The sequence below is a fragment of the Ixodes scapularis genome, unplaced genomic scaffold (assembly GCF_016920785.2).
Source record: "Ixodes scapularis isolate PalLabHiFi unplaced genomic scaffold, ASM1692078v2 PGA_scaffold5__190_contigs__length_132052651, whole genome shotgun sequence".
Classification (NCBI taxonomy): Eukaryota; Metazoa; Arthropoda; class Arachnida; order Ixodida; family Ixodidae; genus Ixodes; species Ixodes scapularis.
In genome coordinates this window covers 47,500,471-47,522,751 of record NW_024609880.1, presented here as the reverse complement: position 1 = coordinate 47,522,751, position 22,281 = coordinate 47,500,471, and the positions used below count along the sequence as shown (strand labels likewise).

General features: G+C 48.3%; 3 protein-coding genes across 7 annotated transcripts in view; 1 reads left to right on the top strand and 2 right to left on the bottom strand.

Annotated features, from left to right (window-relative positions):
• LOC8040950 (transmembrane protein 198) overlaps positions 1–10,937 on the bottom strand; it is a 132,152-nt gene extending 121,215 nt beyond the window's left edge. For 2 of the 4 annotated variants that reach the window (XM_042294370.1, XM_042294368.1), the window contains exon 1: positions 10,742–10,937. The gene's annotated coding sequence lies outside the window, so the exon portion shown is untranslated. The remainder of the gene's footprint in view (positions 1–10,741) is intronic. The other 2 variants (XM_042294372.1, XM_042294369.1) reach the window with 2 other exon arrangements.
• A 208-nt stretch (positions 10,938–11,145) lies between these two features.
• Positions 11,146–14,560, top strand: LOC8040949 (nuclear pore complex protein Nup107). Its single transcript, XM_002399812.4, has one exon. The coding sequence runs from the start codon at positions 11,326–11,328 to the stop codon at positions 14,026–14,028; it is 2,703 nt and encodes a 900-aa protein (XP_002399855.3). The 5' UTR covers positions 11,146–11,325; the 3' UTR covers positions 14,029–14,560.
• Positions 14,561–17,038: 2,478 nt separating this feature from the next.
• LOC8040948 (snRNA-activating protein complex subunit 1) overlaps positions 17,039–22,281 on the bottom strand; it is a 28,725-nt gene continuing 23,482 nt past the window's right edge. For both annotated transcript variants that reach the window (XM_002399811.5, XM_040500143.2), the window contains 2 exons: positions 18,882–19,185; positions 17,039–17,298 (listed from right to left, as the gene is read on the bottom strand). In XM_002399811.5, the coding sequence (XP_002399854.3) occupies positions 17,180–17,298; positions 18,882–19,185 (423 nt within the window). In that variant the 3' untranslated portion in view covers positions 17,039–17,179. The remainder of the gene's footprint in view (positions 17,299–18,881; positions 19,186–22,281) is intronic.

Sequence of the window (22,281 nt, the reverse complement as noted above, 5' to 3'; positions counted from 1 at the left end):
CCCTTTGGCAAATTAAACGTTAAACAAAGCTTTTTTTTTTTTTTGGTAAGGGGTCATTACGTTGCAATAAACTATAGAGCGTCGTTTGCGTGATCACGTGCCAGATGTCACTGTCACTGCCAACTATGAGACACGCAGGGGGTGGCTGAGCTCCGAGCGTCTTATCATTATCGCTCGGCAACCGATGAGGCTGCACCATGAGCCGATAAGAAGGCCGAATAAATAGATTACGAGGCGAGAAGCGTAATCGTAACAAACACCACACGTTTCTAAAGCTGCAGTCACACTGTTACATAATTTATAAAATTGAACAGGGTGTTCGCTATGCGCCGAGAAACCGGTGGAGAGAAGGAGGCGAGAGAAAGCGGGAAGCTCAGAACGCCGAGTTCTCATTGGCTGATTGAGAAGAAAATAGTGGGTAGACCTCGAGGCATCTAGCCATTGAGGCGGACCCACTATCCTTTCAATGAAAGCCAATCGGAGCTCAGCGTCGTCCTGACGTCACCGCAACTCCTGCGCATGAAGCAGACGACTTGCTCTCCCAGTGATTTCCCTACACCCTCCCTACGGAGGTGCACTCCCCCCTTGTTTTCCGAAGGCACCCCCTTAATTCATGACGACTTCTCTATTCTCAATGCCCCCCACCCCCAAAGAAAAAAAAAAATTAGACATCCACTCATTTCAATTCCTGAGGAAACCCCTGTACTCCCCGCATATCACCGCCCCTGCCCCGTACGTTTTACCTAATCTGCAGACAGTGTTTTTTTGTTTTTTTTGTACGACCAACGCGACGGGACAGTCGTGCGAGGAAGCGACACGCCTCAGACGGTGTCTTTGCACGATGTGGCAGTGTGATGGCGGCTTGTGAGCGAGCATAATAAAGTAAAACAGGAAGGCCGGTCTCTCTAGGCCAATCGGCCGGAGGAATTTCCGGAACGACGGCCGGCCAAGCCCACGTCTGTAAAAAAGAGGTCGCCTCAGATGAGCAGACCGGATGCGGCGTCCGAGGCGGTTTCCATTCTTCGCGAATGTCCGCCCGCCAGACGGACCCAGCCCCGCTCCAGATGCTCGCGCATTCTGACGAAACCCGATTCTGTCAGGCACGTCCCGTGATTTTAGCACAGACCTCACGGAGAAGAATAAGTTTCATTCCGCTCATTTGCATGAGACAGCGCGCTTACAACGCCCAATCCTCTCCTAAAGGGGGGACGTCTTGCGTCCGAGAGCGCATGCGCACCTCCAAGCAGTCGTACGGCGCCGAGACGCCGGGTTTACCGAGACGGCTGCCTCGATTGGCGCTCGCGGGAAGCCCACGACGACAGATGGCGGCAGCCACCCTCCCACTTAAAAGGGGGGGGGGGGGGGGGGGGGGGGGGGGGGGGGGTACCAGGGGCTGCGGGGCATCCAGCCGTTCCAACAACGCAAAATCTGCCCGCGTGGCCCGCGTCAAGGTCAATGTATATTTTTCGGATTGAAGTGCATTCCCCTATGGTTTAAGCTCCGTGCATGCGTTCCTAACTGTGACGCGGAGTATGCGCTTGTTCGCCATGCGAAGTTGAAAATCACTCCGGTTGTATAAGGCCGTGGGGGACGCGGGCCTGGTGTCTCAGGTTGAGGAGTTTGGAGCAGTAGCTTCCAGACCGAATTTTGCGACTTGTCGCCGAGTCGCCCGGCGGCGCCTCGGAAGTGACGAGAGTGCGCCTCGCGTTTGTTTACATACGGCACGCCAAACTTTTGTGGGAGAAGCAACCAACACGTACGCTAAACGCCTCGGTTCGCGGTAGCGGCCGTGGATACAGACACACGGGGGTCTCTGCGGTGGCTCTGGTCAGCGGCGGCCCGTTACTTTACAAGCGTGGCGCCCCGATTAGAACGAGCGGCCGAAAAAGAACTCGGTCTGGCAGCAAATCCCTGCCACTTCTCGACAGGTATGTACTGCGACGCGGTAGCTCGAGCGAGTGCACGCCGAGGTAGCTTCTTCTTTGTACGGTTCCGGAGGACCCAGGTCAAGATGACGAGCCTTGTTTCGTGTGGCAACGACGACGCATGTGCTGCTCTGAGACAACGAAAATGGAAAAGCAGCGAAAGGAGAACCCGAGTTGGGGCGGGGTGCACTGAACCAGTCTTGTACACGTTACTAAAAAAAAGTAATCGATTACAATTACTATTACTCTTGGCTAAAAAGTATTCGATTAGATTACTTGATTACTCGACGGCAAAGGTAATTGGACATTACTTAAAGAAGTAATCGTTACTTTTCCGATTACTTCATTGTGTGAAGACACATCTTTAGCGCTCATTACAATGAACCACTTCCAACCTCTATTTCACATTTGCACAAGTATTGAAGAAGAAAAACTGGCTCCCTCTTCGTGGTCGTTGCACCTTCACAATGCGGACACAAGCATAGAATTCGTTTGAAGACGTTTAATGATTTGTGCGTTCGCCAGTGTGTGTGTGTGTGTGTGGGGGGGGGGGGGGGGGGGGAGCGGAGGGGGTTCTGGATCTTGTTAAGCTTGAGCAAGGGTTGTGGCTCAAAGTTTGCGTCGCTCATTTTATTATTCACATGTGTATGAGCTCGCATGTTATACAAAAGAGCAGCAGCTCCAGAATTTAAAACGGATCATTTGTAGTATCCATTAGCGGCAGAGATCGCCCCGACCACTTTTCAACTCGAAACATCGCTTGTCACAAAGACCACATAGGGGAAATGGGGAAATATTTCAACTGCCTTTGTTATATTTTGCATCCGCTTTAGGCATTCTTCGGTTCTAGTAGGGTGCCTTCATGTCTAGAGTGCCTTCATCATGAAGGCACTCTAGGTTCTGGTTCTCCTACGGGCTGCGAGTAGGTACCCTAAGCAGGATTTTTTTTATTTTTTTTTATTTCTATGTGTGTGTGCGTGAGGGGGCTAGTTTGAACCAAGGACTCACAAAGCTACATTCTGCTTCCTCAAGCTTCGCCCTGAATGGCCTTTGTCACGCACTGTGGCTTCCCTGGGCTTCCTACTCCCAGTCCCAGCTCAAAAAAAAAAAAAAGAAAAAAAAAGCGGACATTTCACAGAAACTGCACATAGAAAGAGATTGACCTCGTTTCCTACAGCTCTGCAAAAATCTTTTTTTCCGTTAAAAAAAAAAAAAAACGTATTTTATTTTGGTCATTTCATAAAAAAAAGGCGTTTACCCGCGGGGGGAGGGGGGGGGGGGGGTGTCCCGTGAACAAAATGTAACGGTTACAAGTAATTTTATTACTTCAAAAAGTAATCAGATTACTCTTCTGATTACTGCTTAATAAAAGTAATCAGCTGATTACAAAATTACTCCAAAAAGTAATCGATTACAAGTAATTTGATTACTTGTGATGCGTACGGTACAAGTCTGCACTGGTTATGAAAGCGACGGCGGCTCCCGACGGCGGCTCTCGGGAGCCGTCGTCGGTTCGACGGCGGCTCCCGAGAGCTGCTGAGAAGCGACACACCGTCGATCGCCCGCAGTGTGAAAGTCGGTGGTCGCTTGTCGCATGTCGCTCGCGCGGCTGGTGCCGCTAGTCGCCAGCGTGAACGTGACCATGGGTCAGAGTGCCCGCAACGCAAAGCAGCTCTTGGTTTGACTCTATAGCGAGCACGACCCGTTGCGCCGCGCGGAGTCCAAAAAAAAAAGTGTGTGTGTGTGTGCGGGGGGGGGGGGGGGGGGGGGGGCAATAGTATCTGCAATACACACTGTGTATTCCAGGTATACGCCTCTGAGTCTGTACGGTTTACTCAGCAATAGACTCTCATCCCGGTTTCTTATTACAACGAGTTCCATTTAGAATTGACATCGATATCCTATCTCAAAATGTTCACCTTAAACGATCTGTACGTCTCCAAGGCTGTTTTAGACTGCGTACATGTATTACACATCCTCTTGCCCTGACCCGCCTCCTATTTCCCACTATACTTCATGCCTGGTATAGCAACCCCAATGCCCTATTCCCCACAACGTCCGCATTTCTGTCGCCCTTAGCCGTTACACATTGTTCATATTCACTGAGGCATTCTACACTCTCTCTGCGCTTACCGACTCTCTCAACCATAAACCATTCCCATCTCGAGTTCTTCACGCTCGTCATCATTAAAAATAACAGCTTATGAGCACCACCAAGTGGCACAAACCGCATGCGAAAAAGTACGGTCTATATTCGTTCGAGCGCAACCACACAGCCGATATTCAGACTCAACTCTAACCCCCCTCAAAAATAACTAAATAAATAAATAAAATAAATCACTTCGGATTTTCTAGTTTAATAACGACAACGTTAATACACGGAAGGAAAGAAAAACCGCAGCCGTATACACCCTAACAAAGCGGAATAAACCAACCCCCCGAAACGGTGGGGCTCCTGTCGGCGGCAAACCAACCGGTCCGGAAAAAGAACCGTTACACCCCGTTCACTCCTCAGCTGACAGTGCGGTGGAGGCTACACCGGCTCTCCGGACCAATCAACCGCCTGCCTTTCGTCACCTGACCCGCGTTGGCATGGGCGGGAACGTGAACACGTGACGGTAGATGGACGCACGACTCGTCCAACAAGCACGTAGCTTCCACCGCACCAGCTTAGGCATGAACGGAGTACAGACGTTGACAGGAATTCGACCGCGCACAACGACGACCTCGGTCTATAGGGTTCCAGTTCGTTGACGCGCGACACTCGTTTCGAGTAGCGGTACACATATACGTACTAACGATGCGCACACACATTCGAGATAGGGATGCAAATAAATGAAACGTGTAAAAATTACGCAAGCCAGAGCGGAGATGCAGTATACAAAAGCGTCGGGCCCAGGTGCACCCGGGAAATTGCCCCCGATCTCGATTCTCTACCATCTGCATAAATACGCAACGATAATATACCTCGGCGTCTGCGTTGTATGCGATGGCAGATTAAGCCCTCTCATCGATCAATGCCCAAAAAGGAAGCAACGTCAACAACAAGTAACCTGGCGAATCGGGTGAGGAGCCATACACTTAATAATGGCGGATTTCTGTCTTTTTACACTTTTTCGTCCTAACCTGGAGGATCATCGCCTCAAACGCCACGACAACACCAGAACCCGAAAAACTCGCGTGAAGCACACGTGAAGCACATTTTTCGTCTATATGTTTGCATCAAATATAGTATTGTATAAATCAGGCTTCTGCATTCGTTTGTACTCGTCTCTGTACGCTGTGTAGTTGTAGTCCAAATTTTAGTTGGTTAAATATTGTTTAAAACTGTCGCCAACTGCACGGAGCTGGGACCTTTGTCAAGCTGCTCTTTAGCAGCTTTTTGTCCGAGACTTCGAGTCCTTGTTGTCACGTAAAATGTGACAACAAATCAACTTGATTTGATTTGAGGTCAGCTGATTTGTTTCCCGAAGAATTCATCCTTGCAAAATACATAATAAAAAAAGAAGAAGAAAGAACTAAACGGTGCAGATATGTGGTCGGCTTGCCTTTCTCCGATTGCTAACAAACAGCTGGCAAAAGCATCTATTAAGTTCGAAAGCATTATCATTATTTTTAATGAGACACGTCTACGCCACAGACCTATAGATCATGTTAATATGGACAGCGGAACTTCTTTTTAACGAAACACGAAGCTAAAGGAGTGGACAATGACAACACTCGTTTATCTTCGTGTTCCGTAATAAAGAAAAACACAGCCGTCCACATTAAGTTGTTATGTTCGTAATTCGTTCTTCCGCGTCCTTAGCGGCGAATACAGCAGTCTGATTGACCGCCAAGTTATAATGAGATGCTCGGGGTGTGCAAGGAGCATCTCATTATCTGCACGCACTTGCACGGCGTCTATGGTTTCCGTTCGTGACGTCACGACCAGAATTTGCGTCACCGTGACGTCATGAGTTATAGGATCTTGACTACCCATCACCTATTGCGAACTACAAGCGCGATTGCGTGTGTAAATATAACAACGAAAGCTTGGAGTCGTCTCATCCTTAAACCAACATCATCACAGCTGACAGTTTTAGCATTGCGCCGATTTCCATCCATGAAAGAAAAATTAATACAAATAATGACGCCACCGTGAGCGTTTGAACAGTCGCGAATTGCGATCACAGTGACGCTTTTGGTCGTCGCTATTTTTTTTTTTTTAATAGTTTAACGAAGGCCTGTGATTTACACCATGTATGTCGGAAATTTCTGTACAAGTTTTCTGTCATAATCATTCCTGCATATTAAGAGCGCCAGGAAGATAATAGACCTATTGCTAAATTACCCGTGTATCAAGGAGAATGCTGGGAGGTCTACACTCCAAAAAAAGTCTGTGCGTCTACTTTCCCGCACAACACTCGGAGACCCAATCACCGCAAATCACGGAGGCAGCTCAGCGAATGACGATGCGGAAACATATGTTCAGACCAGAAGACGCAGTCTGAGTTGTGACATTAAGCAATGCAAAACGTCACTCTTGCATTGCTTAATGTCACAACTCAGACTGTGTTTTTTGGTCTTAGCATATGTTTCCGCATCGTCATTCGCTGAGCTGCCTCCGTAAGTTGCGGTCACTGGCTCTCCGAGTGTTGTGCGTGAAAGTAGACGCACAGACTTTTTTAGAGGGTATGTGCCGCACGTGATGGCGTCTGCAGCAGTAACTGTTCTAAAACAACCCCCCCCCCCCCCCCCCCAAAAAAAAAAAAAGGTATTTTGCACGCGTGTTCGTTAACGCCATATTTTGGTTATTTACTTCGATTCTTTTTATACTGGGAAGGCGAGCGCGTGCGGCCCGTATACCTACATTCCCAGCATTCTCCTTGATGCTTGCGTAATTTAGCAGTACGTATGACCAAAACACGTGCGTATAGAAGTCACTCAACTTTCACTAAACGCGCTAAAGACGCCCTTTTTTTTTTAAATTAGAATTCACGCGACAAGCGCGTTACAAGAAGAAAAAAAAATAGATTAAATGAAGTCACTTTCTGACGGACCGACTTTCCTTTTTAATCCAACCTTCATTTGCCACCGACGACCACGTTGTCCGCAAAAACGACTTCCGGGATGTGGGACGCGGAATTGAATGAGCGAGCACGGCCCCGCCCGGCCCCTCCAAAATTTATTCCACTTCCGGTAAGGTCCCCGATGAGACTTCCTCCATTAAAGGCTCCAACGGGACCACCGGCCGGTCGACTGTCTTCGAGTCGCCGCCTCGATTTATTAATAACGGGGGCTCGCGCGACACCGCCGACCCTTGTAAAACGACACTGGAGACATTCGTAAGGTATTCTTTTCGTACGTCAGCCGCGACTGCAAAAAATCACGCGTCTTAAATGCAAAAAAAAAAAAAAAAAAAAAAAAAAAAAAATAATAATAATAAGGAGAATAATTGAGAGTTTGTAAGTTACACAATGAGACTTTAAACGACCCACAAACAGGAAATATCCGTCATTTATTGAAGAGGAAAGCAGTAGCTTTCGAGGGTATATTATTGGATTGCACAAAGGTGTCAATGAAACTACTTATTCTGTTCTTTCATTTCAAATTATTCGCTCATAATTTGAGAATGTCAAACAAGAGTAGTTTGAAATACTTAATATAAAAAAAAAAACAGCATCAAGGCACCTGCAAAAGTATAAATAATAAGTTTAATATGCAACGGGTCGTCTGAGCTTTTAGAGGTTAAAATATATCTATTCGCTTCTACATGATCTAGAAAGCGGAAATTCCATATTCAGAGGCTTTCAAAGACACGTGGGTTACTCAAATAGACCACCCGTCTCGTTCCCCGGTGTGCAGCCAATGCAGCTTGATTTTCAACGGCCTGCAAGTTACAACCCATTCAAGATTGCTGCCAACTGTTCCTATGCGGGGATGCAATAGTAGGTGGGAACAAAACCGGCGTATTTCATGTATGATATGTACGAGATAAGAAGGTACGTTCGCTTAAAAGGCAGAACTTGATCCCCCTAAGGGGTAACCCTCCTCCTCAGGCCCTCCTACAGGGTGCAAATCGCAGTAACTCCCACAAAAATTTATATATATATATATATATATAAAAAAAAAACAAAAAAAAACACGGAGCAAAACCGGCTACTTTCCTAAAGGACTAAAGACTAGGGCTGGGCGTCGATTGAAACTTTAAACCCGATTAATTGCTACCCTTTAATCAAATAATTAATCGATTAATCGATTGCGTTAACAGTTAGGCACAATATCTAAAAAAAAAGTCAAAATGTAATGTTTTTTTGTTTTGTTTTTGGCCGGAAAAAAAAGGGGGGGGGGGCATGTTATCAGTGACGGTATGCTTATAGCTTCATTTGAAACAGAAAGACGTGCCGCATTCTTATGTAAACCGTATGTTCGCTCTGACGACAATAGCATGAATGCTTAATTGCATTGTCGTAGAGTACAACTGCTAAAATGGATAAATGCGCCGAAAGTAGTTAGCAAGCATTTTTCCTCCGTCGAAATTTCTAACTCAGAAACAACACAATATACAATGTACAGGGCGTCACAAAAAAAAAAGATTTACAGTGTTCTTTTCACCGCAAAATAAACTAGGCATCGCCGAACGCTCATTCTCCGCCCAAAGGTAGCGCTAGAGGTCACAACCAGATGCCAAAGTTTCAGCCCGATCCAATACCTTCTTCAAAAGTTATAAGTGATTTTCCGAAAATTTCAATGGGAAAATGGAGGCCATTTTTGCCCGCTTTCGGTTTCTGGTGCCCTTAGAGCCCCATGTATTCGAAAACGTCTTCTGCTGTCATTTTCCCATTGAAATTTTCAGAAAATCACTTATAACTTTCGATTCAGGTATCGGATCGGGCTGAAACTTTGGCATCTGGTTGTGACCTCTAGCGCTACCTTTGGGCGGAGAATGAGCGTTCGGCGATGCCTAGATTCTTTTTGAGGTAAAAAAAAAGAATGTGTAAATTTTTTGTTGTGACACCCTGTGGAACCGATAAAGAAAAAAATATATATTTCACCGTGACGAACGCATTAATTAAATCAATAATCGCCTACCCATATACTACGTACTAGTTACCCCCTTCTTTGTATGGAGTCTGGGAGACCTTTACTACTTGTTTCCGCGCTTAATTTACCCGTTCGCTAGCGAGACAAGAAAGCAAACACATGCGTGTGTGTACATACATACCGTTCGTTTTAAGTTTAGACACGCGGAAGTTGGCAGTGTTCCCAAACGGTCGAGGCGAGAACGCGATGAAAGCAGAGACCCAGCCAACTCCGACTTGGTCCATGACCGCGCCACAACAAGGGGGGGACTTCTCCGCACCACCTTTGTGCACTCCGGTTACTAGAAGTCACCGACATGTTAAGAAACGCAGGGCCGTGGCGTGTCCCGTGCATCTCATTATCGCTCCGCGGCCAGTCAGATTGCGGCATTCACCGATAAGGACGCCCGGGAACCAATCACGAAGCAGGACGCGTGAATTAACATAATAAGCCGCGCCCCTCATTTCTTTAACTGTCAGTCTACGATCGAAGGTAATGTGAATAGTTGCTTGTGGCCGTTGGGGATGGGGTAAATAGAAGAACAGCAAAGCCCAACAACGACCCGTAAAAAAAAAAAATAAAAAAAAAAAAGTTAAACAATAAAATGAAGGCGCTAAAACTTAACCAAAAAATCTCCTAAAAAAAAAAAAAAATTAAGGTAAGGAGCAACGAGACGTGACAGCTGTGTTTGGCACTCAATGCCCTGGTACTATTGCCTTATAAAGGAAAGAAGAAAAAAATGAAGAGGTACAAAAGATATTGATCATCTACGTTGGATACGTTCGTCGTTATCGATTATTCGTGGTTCAACCCGATGCCCAAAGATTTGGTTGAGGAGGAATTATTCATATTCTTATATTTTTTCTATGCGCGCACACTTCGCATTTTCTTTTCCTTTTAAACTAACAAAATGAAAAAAAGAAGGGAAAAAACCGGGACGTTACCGGGTTTATTTGGCGGAACAGACACTGCATGTACTGTAATGAACCGACTCCCTCCCTCCCCCCCCCCCCCCTTTCCACAAGAAACGAAGTTAACGTAATATGTACGTTTAAATATAAGACACGACAAAAAAAGGCAAAATATTCGGGATTATATATTTCAATCAGACAAGACGCAGCCGGCTTATGAGTTGTAACACACTAAAACAACAAAAATAGATAAATAAAAGAAATGGAGAGATGAAGCAAATTATGAGCAGCCGATGGCTCTTCTCCACTAATATATGACGTACATAATAAAAAAAAAAAAAAAAAAAAAAAAACTAATCGAATAAATACGAGCTGTTGTAGTGGCCCCAGCTGGTGGCGATAATTACTAACGTCGAGACATATTGTCTCACAATCACAGCGATGCAACGGATGCAACGAAAGCGACAGCCGATAGGAGATGCAACATGACACTTGGCCCGAGGAAGCCACGGAAGTGCCGAAATGTCCTAACCGCGTTAGGTTAGGGCACCGGAAGGACAGCGCGCAGTAGTGCCGTGTCCCTGTATCCGTCATCTTCGATGTCCGAGAGTTTATAAACCGAGGCACGACAGTGGCTTTAACGCAGTAGAGACGCGAGCGGACGAATGAGACCTTCGCGCGAATGCAGCTTCGCGCATGTCAGATCTTTAATAATACTTCCTACTAATAAAAAGGAAGGGAAAAAGAGAGAGCATGCAGGGAGCGACGACGGATCAATGAGTGGCGTGAGGTGTTACTGGGGGCGCTATCCGCGCACGCAGCGAAGGAAGCAAGGCTTACCTGGGTTTCTTTTTTAAAGGTATCACAGTGTGTCCGTCGTGCGTCGTGGAGTAGGAGACATCCACATTGAAATAACGGTTACGGCGAACTACGCGAAGTTCGCATCGCACACACGGATCAACCAACCGGCCGACAGCTCCGTGCACGGCCAGAGCAAAAACCAGAAAGCAGACGGACAAAAACAGCGAAGGCGACTGTTTCGCCGCCGCTCGGCGGATCCGCGAAGCTGCTAGAAAAGAAAACTAAACTCCTCGTAAGCTACCGGTGAAATTTGTAAAATTAAGCTATGTAACTTACCATTTTGTACATATCCGATTAAATACACTTCCGCGAGACCATTATGTACCATTTACGTTGGTAATTTTTAATGCGTTACGTAACGGCGTTTGCGTCTTTCTGTACGCCTTCGCAGATGGCGCTCTGTGCGGCCCAACAATGCATGTGTTCCTTTTACGCGGTTTTCGCGCTAAGCCTAAAAATGCGGTAGTTTACCGAGTTCAAAAAATGTGCTTGTTCCGTTCATTCATTTTGTTTGTGGAAGTGGTCTGAACTTGCGCAAGGTATTCCTCGCGCGAAACGCAGCTATGGATCCCAATTTAAGCGACTCGCTAGGTTACTCTCTGAGCCAGTTGAGCACGCCGGTACCCGAGCGGTCGCGCAGTCGCTTCAGCAATCGGTCTTTCTTACAACGGACTCAAGACAGCATCTCGCCTTCGTCGCGAAGAGTGTCTCCCTGGCCTCCGAGTCGACGAAATGGCAGCCGCGTTGCCGTCGCAGACACCCTCATCTACTCCACAACGGACTGTGGAACCGGCTTGCTTCGGAGGTCTGTCAACGCTAGTGCCAATCCCGGAGCGACCGATGTCACCTTGTTCACCGCCGCCGCATTGGGCAGCGAGCATCCGGCGGTTTCTGCCACAGCAGGTATCTACGCAGAGTTCATGGAAGCCTACCATTCATACGCGAGTGAGCACGACATCCTAGACCTGCTCGACAAATATGAGGCCCTGTGCGAGAAGTACTTGGCCAAGCTGAAGAAAGTAGCCGAACGAATGCTGTCCAGAACGGGTGACGCGGTGTGGCAGGAAACTCAGTCTTGCCTGACGTTGCTGACGGAAGAACGCAACACCTGGCAGCTGACCAAGGTTTTACTTCGCGACCAACTCGAGTCCGTCGAGCAGCTCGACGACGAGGAACAGATGACCGTCGACGGCGTCGGCGGCAAGGAGACCAGCGACCGCCAGATAGTGGATGCGCTCTACGCGAAAGACGCGCTCATCCGGCGCGCCCAACTGGTGGTGGATTGGCTGGAGCGTTGCGCCGCCCTCGACCACGAGTCCGAGGACCGCGTCGAGTACTTCGCGGACGTCGGCGGCTGCGCGTGGGAGAACACGCTGTACCGGTTACAGTCCCAGGGCGATGGCGGCGTCCCCAACTGTGTCAGTCAACTCGACCCGGACGCCCCCTCGCGACTGCAGCAGCCACTACACGACGAAGACCGCGAGGACGAGTGCCGCCTGTTCCGCAACGTCTTTTGCCATCTCCGCAAGGGTCAGCTGCAGAGGGCTCAAGAGCTGGCCATGGAGAACGGTCATCATTGGCTGGCCGCCGCGCTCGAAGGCTGGAAAGCCCACCACGACCCCAACTATGGCGGCCTCCTCAACGGAGCAAGTTCCTTACAGCCTGCCGAGGGCAACCCGTACAGGGACCTGTGGAAGGAGGCCGCGTGGGATGCCGTAAGCGGTCCGAACTGCTCCGTCTACGAGCGTGCGGTCTACGCCGCCCTCTGCGGAAACCTGAAGGGCCTGGTTCCCGTCTGCCACAAGTGGAAGGACCTCCTGTGGGCACACATGCGCCTCCTGGTGGACGTGGGCATCGAGCAGGAGCTTCGCACTGCGACAGAACAGAGCAGGAGTCTCGAGCCTCTGCCGCCAGGCTACCCGAACCAACGCAGGACACTGCAAGAGGTGTTCAGAGACCTGCAGGCGACTCTAGGATTCGCGCGTCAGAAAGAGCTCGGACTGGAGTATGTCGTGCAGCGCTGCGTCATCCTCAACGACGTGCGGGGCATGGCGGAAGAGATGAAGGAGTGGCTTGCCAACGAGGAACGCCGAGTGAACGTTCCAATGCAGACGGTGCGTTTCGCGGCCCACATGGTGCTCCTGGCGCGGCGGGTGGGAGGGTCGCAGGCTCCGAGCCGCGAGGCTTGTGATGCCGTCGTGCGCTGCTACGTCTCGCAGCTGGTGAGCGAGGGACGGGCGGAGCTCGTGGCAACCTACGCCGCCACGCTTCCGACTGCCGACCAGGTGTCCAGCTACGTCCGTCTGCTCAAGGACATGCCGGAGGACGACCCCGAGCAGCGGGAACTGTGCCTGACGCTTGCGAGGGAGGCTGGCCTCAACGTGCCCCTCATCACGCGCACACTGGTGGAGCAAGTCCGGCTGGCAGACGACGACTTTGCGGCTCCAGAGGAGGCGTCTGCGAGGCTGCGATCTCCGGATGTTACTCCCGAAGACCTCCGGAAGGTGGCCTCGCTCGACTGGCTGCTTTTCGACCCATCGACGCGGGGAGAGGCCCTCAAGCAGGCCAACGCGCTCATGCGGGGCTTCGTGTGCCTAGGCAAGGTGGCGGCCGCGCGCGAGGCCTTCCGGCGCCTACCTTCGGACTCCGTCGACGTGGTGTCCGCGCAGTGGCCCAGGACGACGGAGGGACGGTCAGCCGCAGCAGACGACGAGAATGCAGTGCGCGAGTTCTTCTGCTTCCAGGCGCTGCTCCAGGCGCACCAGAGCTTCCAGGACTGGTTCGAGCAGTTCCACCGCCACAAGCCCGCTCCACCGGAAGAGGTGGCCCCTGGGGCACGCTTCTCGGAGAAGGTGGCGCACGAGCACCGCGTCAGGAGCCACCAGCTGGAGCTGCAGCAGTGGCGCGGCACGGTGAGCACGCTGGCACGGGAGGTGGAGAAGGATGTCTACAACGTGCTGCTCTTCGTGGACGGTGGCTGGATGGTGGACCAGCGGGAGCAGGCGGACGACGCGCGCCGACGGCAGATGGAGGCGCTCCGGCGTCTGTGTATACCACAGCTGACGTTCCTCCTCCACGAGGCTCTGCTTGAGTCAGGGCTGGCGGCGGACTGTCCGAGATTGTTGGACGTCGTGGCGTCGGAAAAGCAGGGACTGTACCGCGAGTTCGGGCATGAAGAGCTGCAGACGTTACTGCGGAGAAGCAAGGGGGTGTCGCTGCCACTGCTTGACGAAGGACTCGATGCACTGGGCTATCCCCTGGAGTGAACGAAAGCGACGAGTGTGTTTTGAGAAAGTGGGCCAAGTCTCGACAGTTGCGCACGTCCTCGTGTGACTGTCGAAACAGACGAGAGAAAAAACTAACACTGCCACCGACACTGCTTTGTAACTTAGCTGCTGGAATTGTGTATTTTTTTGTAGGGGAAGGAGTGGGATGGGGGGTATGTTTTATTTTTATGCTTTGGGTTTTTTCGAGGGAATGTTGTTGTTACCTGTTTCCTTTTGACAAGACTGTTTTGTGTGAAGCGCGAGTTAACTCGCGTTTTTCTGCAAGTGGTCCTCGATTGTTTTGGTTATGTTCTCTCAAAAGCATTTATTTTATTGCTTCGCTCGTTCGGGAGGCGTAACTATGATTCTTGCCAAATTGTCCGGAGCTATTTGTATAGGAAGAAGACGAGACTAGGAGCGGAACCAATTGAGAAAAAAAAAATGTTTTATACTCCAGGGGAACTTGAGACTCCTCATTCTAGCACTCTGATTACAGTTGACACAAATAAATGTAAGGCTCAACATTTCCCCTGCATATTTTGTCATTGATTGAGTAATGTGATCTGAAAATGAGCAAGTTTTCAACCACTCCTCAAACTGTTGACCCAAAACTAGGGTTCCAGTTGGAGTTTCAGAGCTAATTTTTATCACAAGTTTGGCACCACTCTTATTCAATTCCATCTGCTCCAATATGAAAAAAAAAAAGAACAGCATAATATTCACTCAAGACCTTGGTAAGACATGGAAAGCCTATTCTATTAATTAGCAATGTATAAAAAGAAATGTGGGGAATCATAGCTTCCACTGTCATAAGAACACTGCTTCCTTCCTGCAAATTTGAACCGAAATGCTCCATCAATACTAACGTAATATGTCCTTTTCTTTTCATAGAAACTTTGTATATGAGAGTAAGTTAGTAGATGAGTCTGAGAGGAAAAATGTTAGCGTCAAGTGTCTAAATTCTTTTCTGTTTAATTTACAAACCTACCGTTGTACTGAAGACCAACAAAATCTCCACACCTGTGGGGATTTACGTGACTGGTACCACAGGTGCCCGGAGCTTGTGCCAGCATTTCTGACAAAGCCAATGATGAGAGTTTGCTGGTTGGTTGAGTATGAAACAAAGTCGAGGAAACCTACTACACATTGCCAATAACCCCGGCACAGAGTGTGCGCTACATTATACCTTTGTTGGATTACGGCTTTTCCATTTACACCCTGCCTACTCAAAGGCACAGGGGCTACTCAAAGGCACAGGGGCAAGAGCGTAACACAAGCAGTTGGAGGGGATGGAAGGAGCAGCCCCCCATTTACCTGGACTTTCGTGCTTCTCGAATGTCACTTTTGTTTTATCGGGGATTAGCCTGCCACTTCAAATTCATACAAAAGAGGCTTTTGTGTTCCAGGGTGCCACGAAACACTGACCGTAGCGGTACCAGTCGAGTTCAGAGTTGAGCACGTTATACTTGGGTATAAGTTAACACACTCCGTCCCAAAAAGGATTAATTTTTCCACCCTGCATGTCCCGTATGATCAGCACTTGGCTTGACGAGTTCCTTCAGCTCGACGAGATATTTGTCTCAAATGCGCATGCGTGCTAGGAAATATGGCAGATGCCTCTAAGCAGGGGCGGATGCAGGAATTTCCTGAGGGGGGGGTCAGGTGTTGGTCAACGTACCATTTGTTTAGGAACCCCCTCCCCCTCTCTCTCATTTCACACCCTAAATTTTACACACGCAGAATTCAAGAGGGGGGTCAGGACATCCGGACCCCCCCTCTAAATCCGCCCCTGCCTCTAAGCACACTCTGACCCGTTTGTGCCACACTGGAAAAAAGTGGTATTGGCTTGTGCAGTCTTGCACTGCTGTAGTGAAAGGACGAAGATGGGGAAGTGGACTCTGCCTTGCCCTTTCTATCCACATCAGCTCTAAGTTTGAAGTGGGAAGGGAAGACCCTTTCTGGTGGCTTTCATCTCCGAGACCCTACCCTTGCGCAAGTCGTGACTGGAGGACTCTGTGTTGCTGAGTGCAACTACAAGCGCATAGCATAGGACAATCGGCACTGCTATATTATCAACAACTTTCTTGCAGGGCGAGTCCTGAGCATTATTGCTCGTCTATGCTCCAAGGCCCAAGGAATTGTGGCATTGGCTGATGAGAACGTCGGAAGAATGAATTGCGAACCAAAAAGCGTGAACATAACACCCTCTGTTTCTCGACCTGTCAGCGACTCTAGGCTTCATAGTTCCCTTGATATACGCGACATACCTTTAGCATCTTGAAATGGACGACTGCCATGACATGAAGATTTCTTGGACGTGCATAGGAACCTGTGCCAAGGAGCTGGATTTGGTGGTTTCACACCGGCGCTATAGCAGCACCATTAGATAAGACACTAAGACTTTGGATCCTGTGGAAAATCCAACGACTCAACCGATTTTCTACAACAATTTGCTTTACAGAAGCATCAAGTCGGGAAGGGGCTTTTCTGGCAATTAGCTCATTAAATGGTTTCGGGTTGGACGTCGACCATGCCTTATCCTCACTCCAAGCATTCATCGCTGATTATATACACGGTTGCGAGTACAGTCACAGGGCGCCGGGCCATCTTGCTCAGTTGTAGGGGTGTACTTGGACGTGTCATAATCCGATTATGACGTGCGCCAAGGCGCACCCCAACTGAGCAGAATGGCCGGCGCCCTGTGGCTGTACTTGCAAATGTGTATTGCTTCACTCCTCTTCATATCGGCTACACCGCACAACACAGCTAGCACAAATACAACAATGCTTTTCGCACTGACGAGCACCAAATTTTACCCATCGGGTTAATGCCCTGAACGATCACTTTCTGCTACACTAGAAGTTTTGATGACAGCCTTTCAATTTGAATGAAAAATGCAGAAAACATTGGCGATTCTTGTTCGTGCTAACTGTGCCGTGCTCTGTGCTTTTGAGGCGCTTAACAAAGAAAGCAGACTAATGTTGCCAGGTACACAAATCAGCATGCCAGATTCAAACATCCAACATATTTATTTGTTCTAGTAGTAATATGTGAACGTAAAGAGAGGGACTGACTTTTCTCTCAACATAAACTCAACAAAATGTCGATGAGGTGACTGAGAAGATGAGGTGCAAATGCCATTTTTGCAGGACTAGTCTCCAGGCTGATCCTTTTGAACACTGCTCGTCTTGGGAGCTGGTCTCTTGGCCTTCTTCCTTGCCCTGCTCGAGTCCGAGGCAGGAGCCTCCGGTTGATCTTGTGACGTCTGGTCTATGGGAAAAGAAAAGACAGAATTGGACATACCAGAAACCCGCAAGATGAGACAGTGCATATTTCAGCTTCCTGTGTACATCAACTGGCTTTCTACAGGACTCTGCAGCAAAGTAGCATATAAACGTGCCCACTACTGCATAAACATTTACTGTTTATGCACTCGTGCATAAACGGCGCAGCGGTCTGGGGCTCCTGCGACATATACTCTGTTGCCACTTTGAGGACACTTCGAGGCATGGGTGGTACAGGACGCTAAACAAATTGGTCAGAGACATGTTCCAGGCACCATACTATTCTAGGCGTCAACTCTTGAGCCATGTTGTCACGGCTGGCGTAGTTTACGCAGTGCTGCAGCCCTGCACTGCTCCGAGAGTGTCTTGAGTGTCATTCGAACACGCTCTCGTGCAGAAAAGACTTCAAACGAAGCCACGCGCTCACGTAAGTAGCTTTGACAGCGTTAGAGCACTGCTGAAAATATGCTAGCTTCAAAAAAATGACACACACACACACAAAAAAAAAGTTTGACGGTATTTTGATTTGTCGATCAAACCATCATACACAGAATTACGTTTCACGAGGAACACAGTGAATGGCGACGTCCAGTCTCGGCCTTCTTGGCATGCACCGCCATGTCTTTAATGCCTTTAATGCCCAAGTCTCGCTAGAGCAACAAACAAAAACTGGCAACCCACAAACCTCAAGATTGCACAGCATGCATGAAGTGCCTTTTGATCTCTTGGTGCTCACGAAACAAGCACAGGTGATCGCCAGTCTGCCAGAGATAAATTTGCGCACATGTTGCATGTGCTCCAGGTTGGTCAGTGTCGGTCGTTTTTGTTTACTGCTCTAGCCGGGCTAGAGCATGAAGTCGGCAGTCCTTCTCTTGCACCTTTTCTTTTTCCTTCTTGTTATTTCAGAGGCTCCAGTGTCCTGGCGTCCCCTCACATGCCTCTTCTGCTTTAGAGCGCAGTTCTTAGGCGCCCGTTTCCGGCTTGAGCGGCGTCGCCGTCGGCGTAACCAAGGTCACGTGACTTCCCTGAGGTCACGTGACCCGACCCCCCCCCCCCCCCCCCCCCGATAACGTCATTGTCACTGATGACGTAACCGGCATCCGCATCGTCATCATCACTGATGACGTCACCGACATCCCATCGCCACAGATGACGTCACCGACATCCGCATCGTCATTATCACTGGTGAAGTCATCGGTATCCGCATCGTCACTGATGACGTCATCAGTGACGTCATCAGTGACGTCACTGATGACATCATCGGCATTTTCATCGTCACGTGACCCCCCCCCCCCCTCCGGTAAGTTGACCCCCCCAGTACCCTTCCCTCCTCCTCCTCAAGAGCTGCGCTCTAATTCGGCGTTACAGGGAGTTGTAAGCGGCTTTCACTTTTTGTTGTTGTTGTCCCTAACCCTCTTGGCAGCTAGCACACCTTCCACTGTGGCACGCACCGCTCCGCTCCAAAATTCGAGTTTGATTCCGTATAAATGCAACGCCGCATTAAAAGTTGACGTTTAATATAGTACAGCCTCGAAAAGACAAAAAGCTTAAAAAACAGCGACGGCATACCTTGTGCGGCTGGTTGTTCGGACTTGGCATCAGGGCTGTCGGCCTTCTTCTTCGAAGCCTTGCCCTTTTTTCGGGATGGTCTCTTGGCGGTGGGAGGGGGTGACCACTCCTCAGACGAGGAACTTGGGGAAGTGTCTACCTGCAGGGTGCCCTCCCTCTCCATGAGCTCTTCGAAACGCGTCCCTTGGCGGGTGTTGGGCTTGTTGGCAAACTGCCGTTCACGGAGCCGCTTGCGCCTCGCGCCCACATCCGAGGCGTCCTCGTCCTCCGAGCTGCTCACTCCGCTCTGCTTGCTTTGCTGCTCCTGTAGCGCCAACAGGGAAGGGAAGTTGACAGACGGTTGAGCAGAGCACAGTACACATTGAGAAAAAGTGTTGATATTTAGCTGCAAGGCTAAAGGCTGTGAGGCTAAAGGCTGCAAGGGTAAAGGTTGCGAGGCTCAAGTCTGCAAGGTTAAAGGCTGCAAGATTAAAGGCTGAGTAGAAGGTGAGCATGTCGGTTGCTATTGCACTTCATGGCAAACAATGAGATCTAGAAATTACTAATGACCTCGGTATTCAACGACTGCAAAAACAAAGAATTTACAGTTCCGAATAAACAAAGGCCGAGAAGGTCTGCTCAAAACAGTGACCTCAGGGTGCGAGGTCGAGGTGCCACTGCAAAGTAGCGGGTCTCAAAAAGTACAATACGAGAAATATGTCATAGGTTGGAGGCAGGCAGACATCAATTTCTTTTTGTCCAAAAAATGGTGTCTCTTATAAATATAAATATTCTTCATAGAGCATATGCTACACTGTTAGCGAAACTAAAATTTGTGTTTGGCATGCAGGAAAAAACAACTCGGCACTAACGGGGTTAATGTTGAGCAAAAATTTGCATTTCAAAAAACAATGCAGGAGCTGTAGGCGGGACGCTACAATCCCTACAACACTACTCGTAAGGCAATATCTCGAACGGACGGCCGTATTTCTGAAAAAAGAGGTAGAGGAACAAGGCTGAGGAGGCGCGTGACATCAACATATCTCGTCTCCTCCTCCCTTCGCTTCACCCCCTCAAGGGGGCGAGGCAGAGAAGACGCGAGGCCGTTCCCTCTCCTTCTTGACTCTTCTAGGAAAAGCAAGACGTCAACATATCTGTCAAATGCGCCTGCTTTTTTTGAAAACATACGGTCATCCGTTTGACATATCGCTGTATGAGTGATGTTATAGTGTTTGTAGCATCCCGTTGCACGCTTTTGGCCAACGTGTTTTGTGGAATCCAGTTTTTGGTTCAGCATCCCTCTAAAGAGACAAGGCCTCATTATGCCGCAAGTATAGCAGTTTTCTGCTTTGCCATCCTCTTCTTGCAAGAAATGCATAAAGGAAATAAAAATTATGTAACAAGAAAGAACATACCCCAATTGATCATAGACATTATATCCGTAAAATTCTAAATTCAGTAAAAAAAAAAAAAGGCTTTTGTAATGTAATTATGCGTATTAATGGCTTTTACATGTTTGAATTTATGATGATGCAAAAATAAGAATGTGAACGATAAATATGGCTGCCTAGAAAGCCCTGCTGAAGCAGGATTGTTTCCCAAGCTTCTATTCATCCACTGCTAGAGCTCGATCAGTCTGAATATTAAACTTAATTGTCTGTGCTCTCAAACAGTAGAAGGCCTACATAGAGGTGATACCCTAACCAAAAGACATTAAAGGTTGTTTAGAAATTATACCACTACTACATCCCAACAACTATCCTCCCTTAGTTCTAAAATTCAAAAATATTATTGATGCAGGCAATTTGTCACAATACTACAGCCTATAATATATACTAGCCATAGTTCTATTTTGAAAATTTTACTGAAAGGTGCAACTGCCACATCAACAATCACCAATTTTTTTTTTCTTTTTCTTCTGATACTAAATCTTTTTTGTTTTGTTTTGGAGGGGTGTCGTTGTCCACACGCACCCGCGCTGTGGCGAAGCGAGATAGCAGGACCGTGATGCCAACTTCCTTAGTGTCAATTCTCTGCAACGCATCGGTGACCAAAGAAAAGCGCGGGTGCGTGCGGAAAAGTGCAACTAGCATGCATGTTTGAAGACGAGAGCACGTTATTCGAAACGATGCCGCGGCAATCACATTACTGAGCAGCATGTCATTTCTTCTTATGATGGACCACGGAGGACGCTATGAGCTATATAAGCCAATCAAATCCCGCACGAGTGTCATGTGACCTTCGAGCGCAAGTTGTAAGTCTCAAAGATAGAAAGAACAAACCTCTTCCAGCAGGGCCAGCTCTTCATAGTACAGATATCGCTGATAATCCTGACACCACCGAATACAGCGTAACGACCGTAACAATGTGAGAGACATGACAGACCTTGGGTGTGTCAAGCAGCCGTCAGTCAGTGTTGGTTAATTTGTCAGTCAGAAGGAAGCAGGTGATATCGTACTAGCGATCGACGCTGTGGTGTCACACAACGCGAAGACGGCAGCGTCTTGCCGGCCTTCCTCATGTTCAGAATGTTTAAAAAGTTAGAAGGATAGAAGGTAGTAGCAGCTGTACTGGCTGTGTTTCGTATATGAGGCGGCAGCTTGCGCCACCAAGCTTCAGGGTTGGGCAGATATGCTCTAAAAGGTATAGCGGAATAAAAATACTGGGATACATGGCAAAGACAGCTAAAAAGTTCATACCGAATAAGACAAAAAAACAAGCACAAGTATTGATATTTTTTTTTTAAAATACACTTAAAAAACTCCTGTCTGTAAGAAGCAGAAATACTGGTACTGGAATACATATTTCTAAAAAAATATTATGGATGTTCTCATGCTCTTTGGACCTGTTTGGGTGCACCTGAAGGACATAGGACTGGTCCAACAAGCATGTAGCTTCCAGTGCACCGTCAGCCTAAGGGGGAACAAATTATAGGGGGTTTTCCCTGGCGGTCATAGCCGAGCGCGTGGCTGTTCAGCACATGCTGACGGCGAGCTTCCACGGGGCTTTTGCAACATTCAATCCACATCATCAAGACTGCTGGTCTTGGGAACCTGTAAGTGTGAGCTCATTCTGAATACCGTACCTTCCAGTGTAAAAGACACATTTTTTTTTTTTCAAAATTTTTGGCGGTGCGTTTTATATGCCAATTTTTACTTTGAAACTTGCGAAAAGTAAGGAGTCCGTCTTATACACCGAAAAATACAGTATACACACCCAGTGAACACTGCACTCAAATATGCCGTCTGGTGAATCCCTCTAAGATATAGCCCGAGTTTCGATGTAGACGTTTTTGCACCCAAAATAAATTTTCCACGAGATTCACATTTTGTGTTTTCCGCGGTGGTAAGTGTGGTAACGGAAGCAAGCCGGACTCAATAAAGTTGAAAATACTTTCCATCAAATATGAAAATCATATAGT